Source organism: Vanellus vanellus, assembly GCF_965231255.1.
Source record: "Vanellus vanellus genome assembly, chromosome: 6".
NCBI lineage: Eukaryota > Metazoa > Chordata > Aves > Charadriiformes > Charadriidae > Vanellus > Vanellus vanellus.
The window spans coordinates 9,412,342-9,435,228 of record NC_138911.1 but is presented as its reverse complement, the minus strand read 5'-3'; the positions used below and the strand labels follow the sequence as shown (position 1 = coordinate 9,435,228).

General features: G+C 40.1%; 1 protein-coding gene across 1 annotated transcript in view; it reads right to left on the bottom strand.

Annotated features, from left to right (window-relative positions):
• Positions 1–22,887, bottom strand: part of KIAA1549L (KIAA1549 like) — a gene marked incomplete at both ends in the record, with an annotated part of 132,392 nt that overhangs the window by 17,025 nt on the left and 92,480 nt on the right. The window contains 3 exons of the mRNA XM_082485809.1: positions 5,411–5,540; positions 10,242–10,459; positions 12,061–12,239. Of these exons, the coding sequence (XP_082341935.1) occupies positions 5,411–5,540; positions 10,242–10,459; positions 12,061–12,239 (527 nt within the window). The remainder of the gene's footprint in view (positions 1–5,410; positions 5,541–10,241; positions 10,460–12,060; positions 12,240–22,887) is intronic.

Here is a 22,887-nt window from a genome sequence, read left to right as displayed (position 1 = left end):
ATTGGAAGGAAGTGATACGATGCAGGCGACTATAATAGCTTTTCATATCCTACATTGTTTGCTGTGAAAACTAGCAGGGACACTCTGTAGCAGATAAAATTGTCGATGATTCCCTTAAAAACAATTAGAATTTATGTTTAAGTTCTTTTCTTAGTTGTTAGTATCAATGGGAGTACAACTGTGCCAGGAGGAGTATGGGTCCCTGAATAGTACCATCACTATGAAGGACCCATTACAAGGGACCGCTTGTTACAGCTACAGGGACTGAAATTCTTTTGTCCGTCCTCACACGTTAAGATTTCAGAGGATTTAAAGTTTAGGAGTTTTCCTGAACTTTCTTAGCCAGTCAGGAAGGCTAACAACAACGCCACAAACTAGGTCTTGTCTCTTACAGAATATATCCTGACCCAGCTCAGTCATCGTACCTGGCCGCCAAACATTAGTTACACAGAAATTTATCCAAAACTCATGTAGGAAAAGTGAACAATGCACATGCTCTAACGAGCAGGTAGTACTTGTGCATCTTAACTTGAAGAGCTACTGCTGCGGTAGTTCCTTCTGCACAGATAAGTACAAACAGAAATCACACCACCCACAACCCCCACCCCCCATTTATTTGCCTGTAACTCCAAAACAGAAAAAACATCATATTATAAGAACTTGACAGTGAAATACCTAAATTCATCTTCTGTAATATTAGTTTTACAGGCTATAGTTTTTTTTTAAAAAACCCACATGTTAAACAGGCAATCTGCAAAAGCAACCAATTTCAAATTCTTTAAATATCAGTAAAATAAATTCAAGATCCTATGATAGCCGGAATAAAGAATAGGATATATATCTCCTCCTGTACACAGCACGTGGTTAGAATTGTGTTAGCATTTAAAATAGCCTTTATAGGCTATTTTATACAATAGGATATTCTTATTAAAAATTCCAGCACTGCCCTGCTAATTTACTTGAGTGCTCTGTAGCTCCTGCTGTGGCATACTTTTTTTTTTTCCCCATGTAATAGTGCCATTACTTTCTATATACCTGAGTAGATAAGCAACTGTGCCCCAACCTTTTGCAGGCTATGTATGGTCTTTTGCAGGCTATATATTTTAGGACAATCCTAGCACATATTTCTTCATCTGCAGAGTGAAATATCAAACTGAGCTGCTTCTGTTATCAGCCATTCAGAGAAGAGTTACACGGCTAGCCTAAAATCTGACAATACATCTAAATAAAAGATCTTGATTTGTTTTCTGTCTTAGCTATTATAGCTATATTTTGTACTTAATGAAAATACAGCAATAAAAAAAGGAAAATTGAGACAATAATTAATCATTTGAATATTAGAATTTAACCATAATGTAAGTGGTTATATTTATATGGTATATTATCCCAATGTAAAACCATAGACTCCAGCTTTAGGCTTCCCAAGTGGCGCACGTATCAGATTGGGAGAGGAACAATGTAATGGCAAAAGTTATCTTAAAACTGAAAAGCATTGCAGGAAATATTCAACTAAATAGTTTCCCTTCATTTTCTTCCTGCATTTTGATTCCATTGTTTACTGTGCTGTTACAAGGTGGAGTAAACAAAAACCAGGTACATTTTAGAAGCTCGACTATAAAAGTCAGGTAAATTTTAGAACCCTGGCTATAAAATGCAATGGTAGTTTGTATGTATAAGTGCAACCAAAGACCCTCTGAAATCATACTGTCCCAACTGGATGATTAATAACCATGGCTCTACTATTTCCTCATGACTGTAAAAACGTCAGTGAATGGAATCCCACAAGAGACCTACTAGTACCCAGCGCTGACATAAATCAGGTTCTCTAATACAAGCCCTTGGTGAAGCCATTAGACCTCTACAGAATGTCTAAAATACATCGCATGAATAAAGGATGCATATTAGCAGCCCACATTAAGTCAGCTTTGATTTATCAATATAAAAGTTGGCACAAAGAATTTGGAGGAGACTGGTGAGCACTACTTTTTCTCAATTGTTAAAATTTATTTCAATTCCTCTTATCATTTTCTGATGTATGCCATTTGCTTTCATATCAATTGAAACATGTAAGTATCATAAATAGATGCCATTATACGTTAATGTTACCATTATAAAAATCCAGACATCGGTCATACACAGTTACTATATAGTGCAAGGAACTGGAATTACATGAAGAAGGAAGAGTCCTGTACTGAGAGACAGAGTTTATACATTTCTGGCGTAACCCTGCTGCTGCAACTCTATCGGTAAAGTTCTTCATGTGAACATTAATCCATAAGCTTTTTGAGGAGTCGCTTTAATTTAAATATATCAATAAAATTATACTAGTAAATTCTTTTGTATCTTGATCTCTTAGATATGTATAAGGTTATTTGCTTTGTTGTACACCAAAATCAGCCTAAACATTTTCTGCCCTAGCATAAAGCTCATTAGCAGTCTAGAGGTTCCAGACCGCTTCATTGTAGCATGTGCTCTACTCACAATTTTCTGTAAACGCGTTGGACATAAAAAACACGTTAATAAAGTGTCCTTAATCTACTTGCTAGGTGAAAGTGATGATACTAATCCCTGTTGGCATTATTTAAAATTGAAACATGGGTACTGTTCAATAATAATCCATTTATAAAAGATACTATAAAGGCGAGTAATATACTCAGAACATCAAACAGCTGAATGTACACTCCAAAATAATACTAAAAGCTATGTATTCTATATGGACAGGTATGCAACTATTGACCTCATATCCTGACCAGTTTTTAGCTCTGAGAAACAGAACCGGGATTCAGAGAATTATCACCAAAAAAAAATCATTCTAGGGAACTAAATATTTTTCAAAAACCATAACTGAAATATTAAACCATATTAAAAAAAAAAATCAATAGTATGGAATGGCAGATTTCTGAGCTCTTACTTCTCTCTCCTATTTAACGGACAAGGCAAAATCAGTCAGATCATAAACTCTCAGGATTTGCTTGTGCTTATGAGTCTAGCAGCTCTGGAGTTTTCTGCAAGAATCTGGGGAGTCCTAGTCTCTTTTTCTTAAAAAAAAGAAATAAATTATCATGGTTGAGAAGATAAGCTCTGCAAATCACCTGGGCATACTGATAATAGCTCAAAAAAAAAAAAAAAAAAAAAAAAAAAGGAGAGAAAGCAATTTGTTAATCTGTAAAAAAGATCTCATGACTTGAAGAAAATATGGGCTATTTCTTTCATTAATTTGATCATTTGGAACTGCTTATGAAAGAAATTTCACCATTCATCAGTGGGCCTTGTTGCTAAATAGTCTGGGAGGAAGAGGCTAGCAGGAGCCCGAGAAAGCTGGGACCTCTGTTCTAAAGAACGACAAAGCAGTTGTCAAAAAAACCGTACAAGATGTTACTCGCTAAAAAAGGATGGACACAAAATTCAGCATAGAAACCAGCGCTTTTTCAGAGCCCCTTTTCACCCATTTTCAGAGGTCCGATTTCCAGAGGTGTTTAGTTGCACCGCTGGTGAGATCCGTATGAGTTCCGTGCACGAACACAGATGTAAGTGCCCGCCGGTGGGTATCCGGGGAGACGACGCCTGTCAGACGCTCGGCACAGCTCTGAGGAACCTCAAACAGGCGCCAGGCAAACCAGCCCACGCCGCGCGCTGAGGCTTGGGAACTAAATTTCAATATCCTGTCCCATTTTCCCCTGGCATCCTTCTGCTTTCAGACAGCAAATACATTCGGAGTTAGAAGAGGTGCACTGCAGTGAATCTGCAGCGCGTCGGCAAAGGAATTTTATGTAACTTGTCAGTAAAAAAAAAAAAAAAAAAAAAAAAAAAGACTGCCACAGACAGCTCGCCCAACCGCAACCTTAAAAGAAAGGTGAAAGCAAACTTGTGTGTGAGGTGCACAGATCTCCGAGTTTATCATTGTTTTTAGGACATTTCAGAATCTGCATAAGCTCACTAATCTACTTGCAAGGTTTGAAACAATTTTTCTTTAAAATATATTTTATATATAGTATACACAACATATTAAAATATATTTTAAAAATCTTCTAACTACTTATGGGATGTTAATTTTGAACTAATAGCAGGAGGCCGTGCCAGTTCCCAGAATGTTTTCAACATTCATTTCAGGAAGATATCTCCTATGAAAAACTACCTTTTGTTAGCATATTAAAAAAACCCTCTTGCTTTCTTGAAACATATGTTTTCCAGAATACTGAGGGAGGCTGGCCTGACAATGTTTTTATTACCTAAGAAAGCTCCAATAATAAAGGAAACATTTAAGTGGGGGGGGGGGGGGAAATCTTTTTGCAAAATGTAAAAACCTACTTTATCAGGTTATACCGTTCTTTTTCCAAGCTAGAGCGATGTATTCGAATGCCTCAGAAAGCAGCGAAGCAGTCATCCCACTTACATGGCACAACGTGACTCATGCAATCTGACGGGAAGCGTCCAAATGCAGGAAATCATTTAAGAAATCTGACACCTACAACATGCCCTGAAGAATTCTGAAAAAGATTTAAACTTCACTGAACACGTCCCCTGACCTTGGTTCATTCCTTCACCTTGCTCAAAACGCATCCCTAGCAGCCGAGAGAGTTGACAACTAAGCCCCACGCAAAATGCTTCTCATCTACAGAGTTTGGAGGATGAACCATCACCAGATGAATTTCCTTATTTTCCAGAATGGATTAGACCTTTTCCGGGGACTGTCTTCAGGGATAGCTGAGCTACAGCATTTTGTACGCGTGGCAAAGGATCGAAAATGTCTACATTACTCCAGCGCGGGGACTGCTTTTACCTTCATTTTGGGTGCACGCAGTGTCAGCTCGCACCCAGCATATGTTCAGACTGCACAAGAGAATTAAGCTAGCCTTGCGTTGGCTGCGTGAGTTCCGCGGACCATACGCCAGCATCTCATCTGGCTAGTTTGCACGTTTACCTATTCAAAATTCTCCCAGTTCCAATGTAGTAATCTGTTCCTAGGGGATTTCCGCAAAACACTGGCATCTGGATTTACGTGAAATTCCCGGAAGTTGGTTGTCCATTTTCTGAATCAGGAGAGCAGCATCAGGGGTACAGAACTGAGGATTTTAATTGCCACGAAAATAATCTCAGTATCATTTAAGTGGCTGCATACTTAGAAGAAGTATCTAAATTCAAAATGTAATACTTTGGCAAATAACACGTTTCAGGGCAAATGTTTTGTGTGCATTTCAGACTGCAAAATGATGTACAGCTATAAAGTACATGAAAGAGTCTGTGCTCTGAGTATCTGGAGACTTTTTGAGGATGCTGAGCGCACATAACGTACTGCAACGCTAAATACCCAGTGGCACTCTGGCTTGTAGCTTAGCAATAGTTTGCTGGGTTGAGGCATAAGTTAAGACTTTACTGAGCAAATTTCACTGCGTATATCTGATAAACTTACGTCATATCCACTATTACGGATTCCACGTCTAGGTCTTTCTCGAGTCACAAGAAGATCCATCTCAGTTTCTCCTGGGCTAGGACTGTTCAAAGACTGCCTGCTTCTGTATACCGAGTTCTTCATCGGTTGCCTAGAAAACATGAAACGAGAAAACAGTAAGCGAAAAGAAACCAAAAAAGGTGACAGGCAGCAGTTTTCAATACTTACCTTTATTCTAAAATGATGAGGTTCATAAAAATGCTGCTTTAGTATAGGCTATTGTTTCTACGTATATGGAAGTGCTGGAAATCAATAATGTTATTAAGAGATCATTAATTTTGTTTACTGTTAAAGAAAATAAAGCTACGTAAAGACATGGACATCATACATGGGAGCTTATCAGATGAAACATGTCCCAAGACGATGTCAGAACCCTTTTCACCTCAGACGATACGATTCAAAGTGATAAAAAATAAATAGTTGCACCAAAAATAATACACACTCCGATGGGGAGCAGACATTTTGGTTGCTGATCCCGAGCAACGAGAGAGAAGCGGAATAACGCTCCAGTGAAACAAACACCCAGCAAAGAGAACGGGAAGAGAGGCAGGAGTGGGAGGGAACTGCTTGCAAGATGCTGTTTTTAAATAGCCAGTTTGGTAACTGGCCACAACTTCATCAGAGGGCCGTACTCTCTGGGATTAAACCGCTTCCAGCGTAGCTCTGAGCAGCGCCGGGGCAAAGGCATCCCCCACTCTGTGCTCAGAAGCAAAGGGAAGTAAAGGGACTAGAAAGACAGCGTGTAACTCAATACCCAAAATATCCTGCAATCTTTCCAACGCAACCATTTCTTTCCTTGTTATCGGTTACACAAAAACCGAACGCAGCATTTCTCTGTAGGGTACAGAACGTAGCTGTAGTACATAAGCTCCTCAGGAGTGGTTGCCAAATCGTGATACAGGAACTTCACGCTTCATCAAGCTGCATCTTTTAAGAAGGCTACATCTAAACCAAAAAAAAAGTTTAGTAGATGCTGTTCTCATAATGTGTCTGGTGGTTAGTCATTTTCTTGAAGAGCTGAAAGCAGAAATTTGAGAGGGGGCTATTGACAGGAGAAGGCTTCGGTGACTTTTCCATCATTCTCCCACGCTTGCCAGGTAACGCGAGAGAAAATGCAATCCTGTGCTAATATTTGATTGAAGGGCAAAACCTGTTTGCGTTAAAGCGAGCCAGTGGCCGAGAGCTCCATTTGAGTTAATAAGTGGGGTAAAAATAAGGTCTCCAGAGCTTTAAATGTTCGGGACTACCTGAACCGCTTACAAAGAGATCTACTACAATATTTGAGAAATTGAAAAGCCTAGGACCATTTCTGTAAGGGACATAAGAGGAAACCACGTTAAGTAGCCTCTGTGCCATTCAGCAACTACAAAGATTTCATGGTTTAACCTCTCAAGAACCATCAAGGAAATGAAAAAACAATACAGTCCAAACGAACTCGCCGATTCTTCGGATATTACAGATTTGGTTAACAGAACTTTTTACCTTGACAGTTTAGAGCAGCAGAAACTGGTTTGCAGAAATCCAGAAAGACAGATGTTTGCATGATCAGACAGGATAAAAGGTAGGACAAAAAAAAAATATCAATTTCACACTTCTGGTTAAACAAAGTACTCAAGCATGTACTGCATTTTAAGGCAACTTTCAAAAACTTCTGTGTGGCTTTTAATCACAAATCTCCATGCGCATGTTTGAAAATCCCAAATGCGCTGCCAAAGCAGAAGACAAGCAGAAGTTTTGGAATAAATTTCCCCTATAAATATAATATTGAATAAATTAAAGTGCCTTATCCTGTTTCTTCCAAGACTACACCGCCAGTATTACCGGAAAACATGGGGAATTAGGTTATGCTAAGGCTAATCAGATCTGACAATCTTTATGTTCCTACATTCAAGGTCTCTAAAATTTCATATGTGTTTTACAGTAGGTCCATAAATACGGAGGTGATGCAGTTGTGATATATTTTCTAAGCGATTCAAATATACAGCTCTCTGATACATGCAGATTCTTGACCTGATTACAAACTATTAAAGAAAAACCCAGAATAGTGCGTATCATCAGTAGGCTCTTAAAAATTGCCTTGAGATTGCCAATTAGCTCATTTAAGAAAGTTTCACTAATGAGAAAGGAGGTATGAGCGCTAACAACTGGCATTCAAATGGGTTAGCAAGTGCCTTCTGGGAACACAACTGGAACATTTTAAAATATGAATTTTATGGTACGGAAGACTCAAAGGTACGAAGAGCGCAAAGCTGTTTGTTCTTGAACAAATCAAATTATTTAGCGGTGATGTTTTGTAAATCGCTTTTAAATGCAATTTAAAACAAATCCAAAATGTAAAGGTGATCTTGAATAATCTAATCAACCGCAGCTTTATTTTATGATATATTTTGGAAATGTTGTAATAATGTGATTTAAGTTAGTGGAATATACACAAACAGAAAAGAGTGGAATAGACCTTTTCCCTAGAAACTGAAATCAATTTTACTTACTCCTAAGTGATATTCTTAAAAAAAAAAATATTCAATTTTTCAGTTTTTAATTGCTGGAAATACAATGATACAAACAATGATACAAAGCAGAAAAAGTTAGAAATCAAATCTTTTCAACTTTATGCTAACCTAGATTGCTTTAAAAGCAATTTTATTTCCTTCCAGAAATACAATTGTATTGATTCATTTATCAATAACCAAACCACACATTGCCTTGCAGTATTGTTCAAGGTTTTCCTCCAGCAGTATGCCATTTTAGCCATCTTATTTTTCGTCAGAAAAATTAAGACAATAGAGCTGGCGTGTGTTGCAGCATGTCAACTTCAGTTCCAGGTCTTAGTTTGGAAATTTTAGCATAGACTTTGGAACTGGTTCGTTTGCAAACATCTGCAACATCTGTGAAGATCTGCACCAGAAATGGTTCTTCTCGCTTCCTACGTAGGGATAGGGACTATATATTTAACAAGTAAATCCAGCAGTCAGCCTTTTATGGTTCAGCTACACAAGGAAATCATTCCTCTACAGCAGTATACCTGCCTTCAAGCAGTTTACATCATGCCAGCGATCACTATCTCAAATAGACTATGACAGCTTTACACAACACATTAGAAAGCACGCGGAAAAAATGTATTCCGGGACCTTTCAGCACATTGGCACACGAACAAACAAACATCGGTACATTTAACAAAAAGCAGATGGTTAGCATTAAAGCTTCATGTGTAACGTTTTAGACATTTCCTACATGGCGTGTGACACATAATAAACATCCAAAGTAATGCCTCAGTCCTTCGCTATATGTACAACACACAGTCATGTGTTTCTACTGTTTCATTGATGTCTTCTGGACAGACTGCAGACAGAGCAGGACTCCTGTGTGCTGAGGGCTCAGTATCTTACCTTTTCAGTGCATTTGGAGCAATTTATTCCTCCTTCACTGGAAAGCTGCACAAGCAAATGATGCCCCAGACCCTCCAGCAAGGACATAACATACAGTTAAGTCGGCATCTTTTTTCTTCATTGACCAGTGCAATCCTGGGAAACGGCCCATCAAGGGCGGTATCCCTCAGTCATTTAACACTAGACCTACAGAAGTTCATCTGATCACCGTTTTTGCCCAGGTTCTAAGCCAACACTGCCTCTATAGTTCCCATTGCAGTCTTTTTCTTCCCTGTGCCCCAAAGGTAATTGCTGAAGTTGCACTGTGTGCAAAGACTGTGTCACCACTGATGCTTTGATTGCAGTCAGGATTTATGCTCATAGGAAAACTTTGGTCCTGAACTTTCCAGGAGATGGGATGCAAGATTGCACCTCCAGGCACGAGACCATTTCTAAAGGAACTGCACTTCGGCATCCCTTTTTCTCTTACAGATCAACTGCTGCTGGTCCCTCATTACAGTAAGAACCAGCGCCCTCGTGGTGCGAGGTGCAATGGCAAACACACTCTCTTACAATCCTTCACACCTCCACCACCCCTAAGGAAGAGGAATCTGCATACTGTGCCATTCCTTGGGTAGGACTGGTGTGACCTCCTCTTTTCTATGTCTCAACTTGTGCTTCAGAGAGCACCACCAGTGGAGCAGGTCCACCCACCCACCGTAGGCTGAGGCAGAACCAGCATGTACGCTCCCCCCTCGTTCCTACAATGGGAAGATGAATACTACTGGTGTGCCACCTTCAAGAGACAGTGAAGAGTTAATCAAACAGGAGTACTGTTATACAATATGCCAGCTTCACATCGCAGATGGGCAAATTATGACTTTCTCTGTCAAAGGCGCAGGAATATCACCAATAACAGTGACATACACATCCTTACAGATACTATCCCTGCAGGACTTACTGAAATACATGGACAACGTACTGGTTGTATTATCCTATGCCTGCTGCAATAGTTATATTCAGATAAAATAATGACAAAATAACACCACTGAACTTTGGAAAACAATGAATTCAGGTGCTAACTTCCTGGCTTAAGACCACTCTCAGTATTTCCAAAAAAAAAACAACAAAAAACCAAAACTACCACCGCTTTGTCTATTTACCTTACTTGGAAAATGACTCACAAGAATTTGCAACAGTCCCTTCCCTTATTTTTTTATCTTTCCTTTTCTTTCTTTTTAATCACATTGCAGTTTTACCAGATAACATACTTTCATAAATAACCACGGTTTGTATGAATTTTCTTCACGAAGTAGGAGGGACAGCTGACCATAGAGCAAACAGCTGGCTCATTAAGAACGCCCCCTTTGATTCCCTGTGACCCCAACTTTCCTCCCAGATGAAGAAGTGCTTATAAAAAGTCTCACCTGGTCTTAGGCTCAGCAAACGGAGACGAGACATCTGCATCTGGATCCAAAATGTGGTCAAATTCCTTCTGATTTTTTTCATACATCCTTTTTCTCTCTGTCAGCCCCTTGTTGTTATCAACCTGTGGGAAATCATAGTACCCTTTCCTCTTGGCTTTCAAGCGCAGCTTGTTGCGGTAGTGTTCTATATCGGACTTCTGCTTCAAAGCCTTGTTCACCTAAAAGGCAAGAAGATGTTTGAAGGATGGTTCTGGGCTGGCTACTTCCAAAAGGTATTGTTGGAGTGTGTTTGATGCGCTGCATGTGTCATTTTACAGAGCACTTTTTGTACCGCACCGTGCCATCTGTAAGCGGCGAGGAACTGCAAGTGAACAGAGTCGCTGCATTTTTATGGCTTGGCAGATGGTTAAATAATTTTAGCCTAAAAATTATGTACCATCACAACAGTGACTCAGATACACCCACTGAAGAAAAACACCGATGATGTTAGCCAATTGTCGTGACCCAACGCCATGCTTGCTTCTGGGCACCATGGGGAGAGGTCCCCAATGAAAACTCTTCTAGGGTCCAGTAAATACAGAGACATCGCCCCTCACTACACAAAATAAGTCATCAGTGGTGGCTGGGGAAGAATTCTGGTGAAAGAGCATCGTGTGTTCCTCTTGTTTGTATTCTTCCTTACAAATCTGTTACAGGCCCATGTCAGAGAGAAGATCCTTGAATAAATGGGTGTTTGGTCTGACCCGGTACAGGTGAGGTCCCATAGATGCTCCTAAGTATGGAGATAATTTCCCTCCTGCTTCATGTTGTCAGTTACATGGAAATGGGAAATTTACTTGGGCTTTGAGCTTCCAGAGTCAAATACTACAGTATTCTCACAAATCTCAAGAAATGTATGTACAAGACACCATGTAGCACCAGGAGTGCCATCCTGTTGACGTATAGAAAATAGATGCTGAAATCTAAATTAGCCTTTCTCTGGTTTTGGAAACTACGTGGCACATCAGGGCTTAAAATATAAGTATGAAACGGAGCATGGCAAACTGCTCTAATCCAGGCCCACACGGGAAGCCTGAAGACACTGTCTTTTACGGTGTCTCTGGCAGCAGCCCTCCCTGTTGCTTTCAAACAGCATCAGAGAGATTCAGGCTGATCTTTAAACGACTGTTGCAGTGTGAGTTTGCAAACAAGGCACCTCTCCAGCCTGTCCCCATAATGTTTAACAACTATATAGAAGTCTCAGTTGTTTGTAAATGGACCACTCTTGATTAAATCTACAGAAGAACATGAATAATCATACAAGTGTTGGAGCCAAAGCATGGGGTTTGGCCAGCGCCATTCAGCTTTGTTCCCAAGAAACAACTGCACCCTCTGTGCGCAGGCTGGAGTGCAGACTGAGCAAAGCCGGGGTCCTGTTCCACCCTTTCTTGCTCTGAATGAGATGTGTTGCTCAGTATTGAAAGATCAGCTTGGGAGTCAGATGATCTGTATGCATTTCCGTGGTCAGCCACAGAATACGTGTGGACAAAGACCTTATTCTGCTCTCTGCCCTCATTACTCATCTTGTTAAAACTAATACGACAGGAGAGAAGGATATTGAGAAGGCAGGAATATAGACAATCGGCTCTTCCGAGGTCGCGTGCATTGCAAAAGAGCAGATCTTAAGTTCTCAGACCTCCGTGCATACAATGCTAATGGGACTTTATATAGCATCAGCGTGAAAAGCTCCTACCAGTCCTCAACTGCAATGGGCTTAATATTGTTCCACCTGTGGATATAGCCAAGGAAACAGCTGGAGAGATTATCAGACAGTCCTTACCTCTCCATTAATGATGGCAGATTCCTGGCTCCTATCTGATGCAGCATGAACAGCAGGGAGAGCCACAGGTTTGATAGCTATCAGCTGTACCGATCCAGAAGAGGTGTCGAAGGGGTCAATGGTGGATTTGGCGATGTTATCAAAGAGAATGCCTCCTTCCTCTTCATCACTTATGGGCACTAAAGCACATCAAACTTACTCAGCATAAAGACACAGATATTTGTACTGCATGTTCAAGGTGAAACTCAGACAGCCCATGGTTTACATTAATGATTGCCTCAGTACACTCGAGGAACAGACCTGGGAGACCTTTACATTGCAAAATAATCCCATTAGATTACAGACAACATAAGGTATTCAAAGGATTATCTGGCACTCCCCCAAAGAAGGTTGATTTGCAGTCTGCACTAATAAGATGGGGAAAAAAAAGGAGAAAAAGAGTGACACAGAAAACTGTATGAAAGTGACAATGAAAGCCAAAGTACATCTTTTTCTAGGTTTCAGGTGGAAAAGATGTTCTATGCGCGTGTGCACACACACAGAGGTCTCCATATGCCAAAGCATCAGTAATTACACCTGATCTAACCCAAGACTGCAGCTTTTTTGTGGCTTATACTGCAGGAGCATGGGCATTCTCAAAATTTGAAAAATAAACCTGCTGATTTTAGCAAAAGTTATTAATGCTGAAAATGCCATCTGTTAAAACGATGGCATTACTGTTGTGTATTAAAACATGCGTAAGAAACTGATGGTTTCCAAATTTACATTACTTTTTTTTGCTTTGCAAAGCAGTACCTCAGGTGGCTGTAAAGTGAAACCATTAAAATTTCTTCAGACAGGGGAAGACTCTGAAAATCTTTAAAATTAAATGGCATGGTGAAGCATCTTTAGTTTTAGATTTCTATATAAAATGATAAGTCTTTCACGTACAATTGCGCCCTTTCTCCTCCAAATTTTGTTTGTAAACCTGCATCATCTTATCAGCTGTTGAATCTTAAACCTTTTATCCCCATTTTGGAATAAAAGAATGACTCTAAAGCATGAGCACAAATTCTACAAAGAGATTGTTGCAAACATTTTTGAATAATTATGCTATTAGAGGGAAGAATGTTTGCTCCATCTCCTAACTGACAGGAGCAGAGATCCTCTGCTAAAGAACAAAGTGGTCTGCTCTAAATTTATTTCCTCTGAAAATACACTCTGTTTTAATATTTAATCACCGCACAAATTACAATGGACTTGTATAAACTCAGCAGTTTAGACAGCCAGTGATTTTGGTAAGAAAATATTTGACAGCGGTAACATAAAATATGAACCGACCCAGTAAGCTTATTATCTTTCTGCCTGTGCTCGGCGTGGACTGGAGTTGACACTGTTTGAGCTTTTGAGAAATAGATGGGTTAAATCACTCTGTCATTAAATATTGTCCCTCCGGCTCTACAGAACTGTCCAAATATGATAGAGGAGTCTTTAGTGGCTGTGAAATCCCCTGCTCCCTCCTGGGGTTGTTCAAACACTGAATTTGTACGCTCACCGGAGCGAGTGGATCACAAGCCTGGCTCACTGAAATTAACTGCCGGACTCCCACCGATGACCATGCTGCCAGGACACCGCACCAGCTGAATCAGATGAACAAAGAGATACTTGCCTGCCACGGACCGCACTTGAACAGGAGGGCATTTACTTTACAATGAGTATAAAAGTGAAGCGTGGACATTCTTCCCTGGGGGTGTTTTGAATCAGTTCAATTCTCATGTATGTCACCAGATGCAGTTCTGGAAGACGGCTGTTGTCTGTAATTCACCGCCGAAACTTCCACGCTACCCTAACAAAGTACCTCTGCTGTGACATGACTGCCTCTGAGAGAAAGTTTGTCTGAATTGTATTTTTCACCGACAAAGATGGTCTCTCATGATGCTTACAATTCAGGTGAGCCTGGATAGTATCTCATCAGCGGTCCAAGTACCAAGAAGTTGTGGAATCCCTTCCCTTGGCTGCCTGTCTCAGTGCTTGCCTGAACCAGGCATGCCCGAAAACCCTGGCTAAGCATCAACTTGCAAAACGTGATTCTTTCCAAACATCCTCTGCGTACCCTACTTGAAGCAGAAAGCACCAAGAAGCACAGCTGCGTTTCCACCCCAGTGTTTCAGAAGGACTGCGCTTGCTGAGACCTTGGCAGTCATCTCCAGGCACCCACAGAGAGCATGGCTCGCTACAGATGCGTGGCTTGTCTCCTCAGACCACATTTCAGGCTCAGAAACCAAGAGTTTTGCTTAATTAAACAGAATTCCTTTTGTTCAAAGACTCATTAAAGAAAAGAACAACGGTAGAGAGTATCAGGAATCACAGATGACAGCTACTTCTGAGGTGGTAGGTGAACACCAAAGAGCACCCTGAGTATATCAGCCCTTTCATTTGTGACCACATCTCCGGCATCTACCGCAGCGCTATTGGCATGGATATAATAGCCAAATAGGACTAGAAATTGGAAGTCTGTTCCACCTTAGCTTAGCATTCATTCATTAATTGGCATTTATAATATAAAAATAGTTTTTTCCATTGCCCTTTTTTCACTGATGAGCGATAAAGAGAGTTTGTGATCTGCAGTTACTGGCACGCTTCTATAATTTGTATTGGCAGCGAACCGTACGCAAGTACTGTGGGAATTTTAATATTTGCTCCTATACCTCCCTTTCTGAGAGAATTTACAGCTGGCATTTATAACACGATCGAACAACAGCAAGTTCTAAACTTTAAAAAAAAAAAAAAAATCAGAGGGAGCTCAGAGAAAAGTGGGGGTCGTGGAATGTTTGGTTCTGCTGTGTGTTCCCACCCTGGGCTGGCCCACCCACCGACCGCCTCACCTGGGCAAGCGACCCATGGGCACGGGAAACTGCAGAAAACTGTCCGGTTGTTCTCTATAGTCACTCACAATAAGCATATTTGCTTATTAGCAACACAGATTTAAAATGATGCTTTTAATTTTTGTTTTTAAACAGATGGCGTACCAACATCTTTATGGGTTCATTGTTCTGCTCTTGCTTGGCACTGTCTGCATGCACACATAGCGAGACTCAGAAATTCAGTGGCAGAAAAGGGCAAAAAACGACTTCATCACCTACTTAACAGTAATTTCCCATCTCTGAAACATCTTGTGCTAGATATCTCATGCCACATGAGCCACTGAGATTGAATTACTCCTCCTAATCTTCCTGTGACTGAAGTACACGCAGATATAGCCAAAGCAATCATTCATTCAGGTTGAGTGCCAATTGCAGTGAAGCACTGGGTTTTTGAAGAGCAGGAGCATCGCTGAAGCTTTATCTCCACATCACTGCAACTAATAGTATACAAGATTTGGTAGATTAAAGCTGTTTGAGGGATGCTCGCCTCCAACGGGGGTGCAGCTCCGCACTATTTCCAGCCGGCGATGCCAGCAGGTGGTGCTACCCACTCGTGCCATTGGTCCTCCAGCCAATGGAAAAGGGGCTGTGGAACTGTAGCTCTGAAAGCTTAAGAAACAATTACACAGGTGGAATATCCTATTTTCATCTAGTTATTAATTTATATTTAAAAAAAAATGAGAGTTATACTTTTGTCAGCCTAAGATTTCGATATGAAGGCCATACAAGATTTCTTCTCCCCTCTCTCTTTCCCTCTACCTTGTCTTTCCTCCCCTCTCCCAAATCAAAATATGTTGGAAGGAAGAAAAGGAGGACTGAAATACTTACCTATAAAGAAATAAATAAAGAGTAAGGAAATCTAAATTACCTGCAGATCGGGTAATCTTACATCAAAATACTTGAAACAAAGGTATGTGCTGTCCTGCTCAGAAGAAACCATTTGAGCGATTTTGGAAGTCCTCAGAAAAACAATGACATAGACGGAGAAAAATATGTGAAGCCAAAACATGGGAAACGCTCACAAGCAGGTAGACGTGCTCTGCCTTCTCTTAGGTCATTCCACAAAGCATTAAAAATTTTCAAAGATTTATTTTGTATGAAGGGAATGCAAACATTATAACTATACCCATAGTGTGCAATGAATTCTCCGAGTAATGGAAGGGCTTAAAATAATAAGAAAGCAAATAGATTATATTAAATGAAAATTGTACGTTCGACAAAGAGCAAACTATGCCACAGACATAAAAGATTGTCTCCTTAGGAAAAAGCCTGTGTATGAATATTTCAAACAAAAATCCCGACTCTTGAATTTAAATTGATAATGTGGAAATAGTTTTCATTTTAAAGAAAATCTCTCTATATAGAAAAAAATGGGAATTTTTCTACATTATCTAAATTATTCAATTTGTCAGCTGACTATCTCCAGGAAGGTATGAACAAGAGCTCCTAGCAATAAAGAAACGTATGCTTCTGAAGGAGTTTATAAGCCTATAAGTAAAATACAAGTTTCCTAACAGCAGTATCTGAACCTATTCAGGACTGAAATACCTCTCTGCATTATCTTGTAGAGAAACCAAAAACATACTTGCGTACAGACACACACTCTTTCCAAAATACACCCAACTGAGAGACAGTGCCATTCTAAGCCTTCCACGAACAGCACAAATATTATACGTTCGGAGAAGCAGACAGCTTACAGACTAAGGGAAGCGGCTCATGGTACCTCCTGGATATCATTTTCTCATACACGAAGTCTGCTAAATGCCAGGCTACACGTCTGAGCTGTTGCAGTCCCGGGTTTGCCTGCGATCCTGAAACAGCAGTTACCTGAGCGGGTCGTCTGAGATCTCTAAACTGACATTTGCAGTTTTGTTATGAAATACATGGGTATTTCATAAAAGCTTGCTTTGTTCTCTTTTATGAAGGTTTCTTGTCCTTACAAGCAGAAGCAAGGATATCTCTCTCTGTGTTATGTCTTCTCCTCCAACCACATCTATTTAAATATCAAAGTCTTTCAAAAAGAGATGATGTATTTCAAAATGTTTGTAGAGAATCCATCAACCCCTTTTCTTGGCTGGCACTTCTGTAATACCATCCTAGGCATGTTCAATAATTTTAAAAAATTATCTAACGGACAAGGACGATGACTATACAAAGAAGATAGGGAAGGCATGAGAACCTACAACAGAAGCTACTTCTTTAAGAAAATAGTGCTTTATGAGTTTTGAAAAGCTTTGCCGAAATAGTTTTCTGTTTGCACAATAAAACTGTGCATTTGTCTTCTTCAATGATGACGTATTAGCGAAAGATCACGACCATGCAGACTGCCACTGGATCTGATGGCATCAACATCTACACACTCTTTGCACTGTTGCCTGGATGAGAACTGCTGTCAGACTCAATTAGTGGCAGAGTAAAGCTCACCTGGAGGGGAAGGCAGACGTGAATTAAGAAATACTTAATTGCACAACCACCTGCAGATCCCAGTTCCTTCAGAGGTCTGCTGCAACAGGCCCCCCAGCAACATAGGAGAAGGTATTTTCTTACCATGAGGGAAGCAATCAAGAAGACTGGCTCAGAAAGAAAAAGAATAAGCTGGGTTAGCCATGCTGACCTAAAAGAGGTCAAACAGAAGGCATTTTCCACTTATTTATGCATGTTCTACCACGCCTGTGCATACAGCACCTGGGTGGCCCCGGTCACGCAGCATGGACGACTCAGAGGCGCTGGTTGTTCTCCCACACTCTCTCTCTCTGCGGAAAGAGGCGGTGGAGCACCTTTTGCTTTTGTAGGAGTGTGAAGAGGCTCAGAAACGTGGCTCAGAAGTTCACAGAAGAGGTTATAACACTTGGCTGCCTCTTGCAAACCAAACCCAAGTGGAGAAAGCAACGAGAAATGGTATTGGCTATGTCTGAAGGAACAAAGGGTTCACATTCACCAGCAGGATGCTAGCAGGGTCACAGCGCTCTCTATATTTAACACAAACACACGCACACAAAAAAAAAACAATTGAAGAAATGGGAACAGTATGGAGAAACATTAGGCTATGTCACATAAGCTGACATCTTTGGAGGGGGAAGAAAGGAAAAAAAAAGGGATCAATGTATAAAGCTTCTGGGAGGTCCAAAGAGAATAGTAACTGGTAATAGGCAGCGTATCACAGGGATATGAGGGATTATGGTTGTCAGGAAACTACTCCAGAAAACCTAGAAGTTTACTTTGAGGGGTTGAAGACTTAGATAAAGATCCCCACTAACACTCTTTCTGGGGGAAATTAAGGTAATGCTTCAGGATGAGGGAATGAATGATGAAAATAATAGACTCCTGTCTACACCGTGAATTCCTCCTAGCACTCCGATTTTCCAGCCTTTCAGAGACACAGGCATCGTGAAAGGGAATAATCTCACTTCAAATCTGCGCATATGCTCCAATGCAGTTGTCTGGGCTCCTTCCTTACTGGAAAGAGAAAGGCGAGTACCTCCAGAGCAGAGACCTGTCCCATTTAGCTGTGACCCCCTGGAGTCACTAGAGAGCCTGCCTGGTTAGGTTAGCTTAGGAAGCCAGCTTTAAAGGACCAAGATTTGACAAGATGAAGCCCTTTCCATTCAAACTTGTATTTCACCCCACCCAGCACAGAAAAGGCAGATGAAGGGTGCTGGGTGTTTGCTGGGATACACCAGATCCTCTAGCTAACTCTCAGTCAAAGCAGACTGGTGCATTGCTGCGACTGGATTCAATTGCTGTTGCCATATTTAATTTTAATTTGAGTCACTACAGACAACTGCTCAGAAATTCAGAAAAGCTGGCTCTGACGCTGAGCTGCCACATCAGACAGTGTGAAAACTGGTGGCCCACACTTCTGGAGAATAAAGGAGGCAGCGTATCATAGCTTGGCTGTTACATCCAAAACTCCCTTTGATTTTAGCTAAGCCAATAGTACAGCCAAGTTTTCCTCCCCGGTACTTTGTTCCTGCAGACACCTGATTTTCAGATATCCCTACAAAGAACAGAAGGAAAAGAAAATTAAAAATTTATAAGACAGCTTCTGCCTGGACAGAGAAAATGATAGTCTTGGAGACTGATATTTTAAAAAGGAGTGAGGCTCTTGACTGAATGACCTCTGAAAAGTTACATCTATTTTTAAAGACAATGTCCAAATGCTTGGAAGATGAGAAGAAGCATTCCAGCTGGGATTCCTAGGAGAAGGAAAGGAAGGTTTCTGACACACGGAAGTTTGACTCCATGAGAATGCTACTTGTGCATCTCCACCTGTGAGGTGTGTCCTCTTGTGACAATGAGGTTCAAGTACAAAATTGGGCTCAACTATACGAGTTCTCCACCCAAAAGGTATGGAGTCATAAGCTTCATTAAGAGCTGCTAGCAAACTAAAGCTTTTGTTTTTCTCAAAACAAACAAGCAATCATGCCCTCCGGAAGATGCTAATGGGAAGGGTGGAAGATTAAGCACTTAAAGGTTGGAAAAACAATCTACAACTTTCACTGGCTTCATTTTGTGAGGAGCTGATGGAAGGAAAGGTTTTATGTAGGCTGCTATAGTTCTTTAAGCATGTGTGGGTTCAGCCATTTGCTTCTCCCTCAATGATGTTTGGCTTGATAAAACGATAGGCAAAAGTGCTAATATCCTGTTGTTCTCTTCCACAGTGCCTCTTACAAACTCGTCTCGGAAATTGCCAGTACCTCTGTTGGCTGATTCATTCATCTCACAGTCCTCTAATATATGCAATTGGGCACTTTTTTAAAAAGGTTTTGATTTTTTTTTTTTTTTTTTAAGCACCCAAAGTAAACGAAAGCCCAACTCATCAACTTTTAGAAAGGAAACTTCTTATTACAATACTAATAAATGTTTTCCAAGAAAAAAAAAAAATGCTATTAGCTTACCAAAATTTATCACTGTTGTAATACAAATAGATATTTTATTTGTGTTTTCTGTAGAAATAGGGCTCAGCTAAAGAGTTCTCCTGCTCCTCCAAAGCATTAGGTCCTTAAGCCAAGCCTGTCAGTCTGTGGTGGTTTCACATTGTTCACTCTCAGCCTTGACACACTCCATTTGGAGTCAGTTTTAATGCAAGCCATATAGAGTTTATGTACTGAGGTAACATCCAGTGCTGTCATTTTTCCATGTAACTAAATGTCAGCAAGAAATAGAATCTAAAATTGGTCTGTAACTATGGCAACTAATGAGCCATTCTAACTTGGAGTCCCCAATTCAAACATGTGACCATCAAGGGATTCATTCCAGGTTTAAGATGCTGCTTTTCAGAGAAGAAAACATGCTGCTGCTTTCGCTGACATGCGCGTTGGAGGCATCAGCCTACAACCAGGTGAGAGAGCTGGAGCAGGTTCAGACAAACAACTAGGTGAAAAGCAGCTTCTTTCTTAAACTGGAAGGAAAAAACAGCCAACAGGTTCTATTGATGCTAATCACGCTGGATAAAGATAAAACCCTGCAAAAAGAACAAAATATCCGAGATGACAACAGTCTTTGTAATCATAGCACTGAGGAACAAAGCCTAAGCTCTGTGATGAAGAGTAACAGGTGCCTTGATCTTTGTTTTTTAATTTCAACTCCAATAGGCATTTAGGATCTCAAAAGTCAAAAATACATCTGCGCATGCATATAAAAAAATAAATGTGGGGTCAGCACTGTGATTCTGGTAAGGGGGAGGCCATTTCATTTCCCACGGCCGCATCTTCCTTCTCCGAATCTGTTCTGAAAGGTTTGCGTCAGGAAAGTCTTTTAAACATATCATAAAAGATATGTCTACAGCTAAAAAGTCCCCATCTCTTTACTACAGAACAATGTATTTATTCCACTTCATATCTGTGCCTGGAAACTACCGGGTGACCCTTTATAGGGCCATGGCAGCCAAGTGAAGGAAGTTCCTCAAGAAGCAGCTGCAGTCTCTACCAGGAGGAGGGCTCTGCAGAAAAGGTGTTTCATGCACAGGGTCCTTCAAAGCCAGAATAGTCAGATGGAGACTGTCTATTTCATATTTATGCTCTACTATTACTTTTTAATCAGGGAAACCCACCTTCTCCTTTCTGCCACAGAAGCCCAAGAACTTCCTGCCAGCACGTGGTAGGAACAAACGACAAGTAACCATACTATGAATGGATTATGCACTAAAGATGTTTTCCTAAAAATCATTTAGCTCTTTTGCTGCTCCTAACAAGGAGCACCTTGACCTTATTTAATAACATTATTCAGGCTTTCTTTCAGAAGACACGAGAGAAAAGGTAAAATAAACATGTAAATAAAGCAGTTATTAGTTTTCCAGATCATTTGAAGAGTGCCTAGTTATTGTTATCAAATAAAGTTGAAGCTAGAATTATAATGAAATTAAGATTTAAAATAAAGGGTCAGTATTCCCTTATACTACATTGAAAGGTTTCTTTAAGTAGCATGTGTATCAGGAGAGAGGATGATAGGTGTTAGTCAGTTCTTTAACAAAGAAACTGGAAGTTCTTACCAATTTTCTTTGAAGATTTAAAACCTAACAAAACAAAAAAAAAATACCTTCACTAAGTTATTTTGCCTACACATGTAAACATCACCTGACACTATTTCTGAATATTGGCTTTTCTGGGCAGAGAAAAAAAAAAAAAAAACCAACAGCAAAAATTACAGCTTTTAACACTGGAAACCATAAATATTGTTGTCTTATAAAATGAGCTACATTTGAAACAGTGAAAAAATAATCACAACTCTTGAAACTTAAAACCATGAAACATTGTTATGCTCTCTATAAAAAAAAAAAAAAAAAAAAAAAAAGACCTCTGAGAAAAAGCAGTGAGAATACTTATTACAGGTCTGAATTAATCAGTAAAGCCACAGGTCTGCCAGAAGAAAGCAGTACAGGTGACAAACACATAACAAAAGAAAATTAACAACTTCACTTATCTGTGTGAATGTGCAATTGTGCATAAATCTCAGTGAAGCTGATTTAAAAACAGTGTATGACAGTTACATCAATTATCCGGTCCCCACAAGATGTAATGCTGTATGGTACATGAAGGGCAAGAACAGAAGACACTTTAAAAACACAGTATGATTTTGCTGTACATAACAAAGGTCATCTCTGGTGCTTTGTATCCGTCTCTGTATGGCATTGTATTCCTGCTAAAGCAGCAAAGCCTTTGCGTGATACTTTAGTATTAGGCATAACGATCATCAAGGGATGATGCGATGTGATACCAGGATTGCCACCAGAATGCTCCACAGAGGTTACTCAGGTGATTTACTGGAGAAAGGAGTAGAGATTTGCACTAAGATTTTCTCTTTATCCAGGTCCTCCTTTCTGCGCTTCTATTTTTAACAAAGAAGAATTATGGACTTGTGTTCATGACAGAATCTGATGAGAACACATCCAGTTTAATTCCATCTCTTCAGAGGGAAATGATCAGTTGGTTCAACCACAGTGTTTTCTATTCATATGGAAAATATAGCTATGGAAGCAAAGCTACAACTCGGGAGAAGTAAGCAGAGAGACAGACAAAAGAAATGCAAGGAAGAAAGGGGATTGAATTCTACTCCTATCAGATGTTCCCGATACATCTCAAGTCACAAGTTCACCACCATCGACCACGGGCTTCTAAAAAATATCCAGCGTAGGTGCATCAGGAAAAGCTGTCAGTAAGTGTTAATAACAAAAAGGTATGATAAGGATGATAAGAGACACAAAATAAAAGCTTTGGATGTCTCACACTTTCTCAAATTAATTTTTACTTAATTAATTCATCTTCATCAGATCTGGGCCAGCTCAGCAAAAGCAGTAATGGAAATTAATATCTTAGGGCTCTACACAGAAAAAAAAAAAAAAGCTGTAAACCTTGTCCACCTACTAAGCAGCATCATGTTTTCATTAGTTCACTGGTATTTTAAAACTAAAAAACAATTTGTAAAA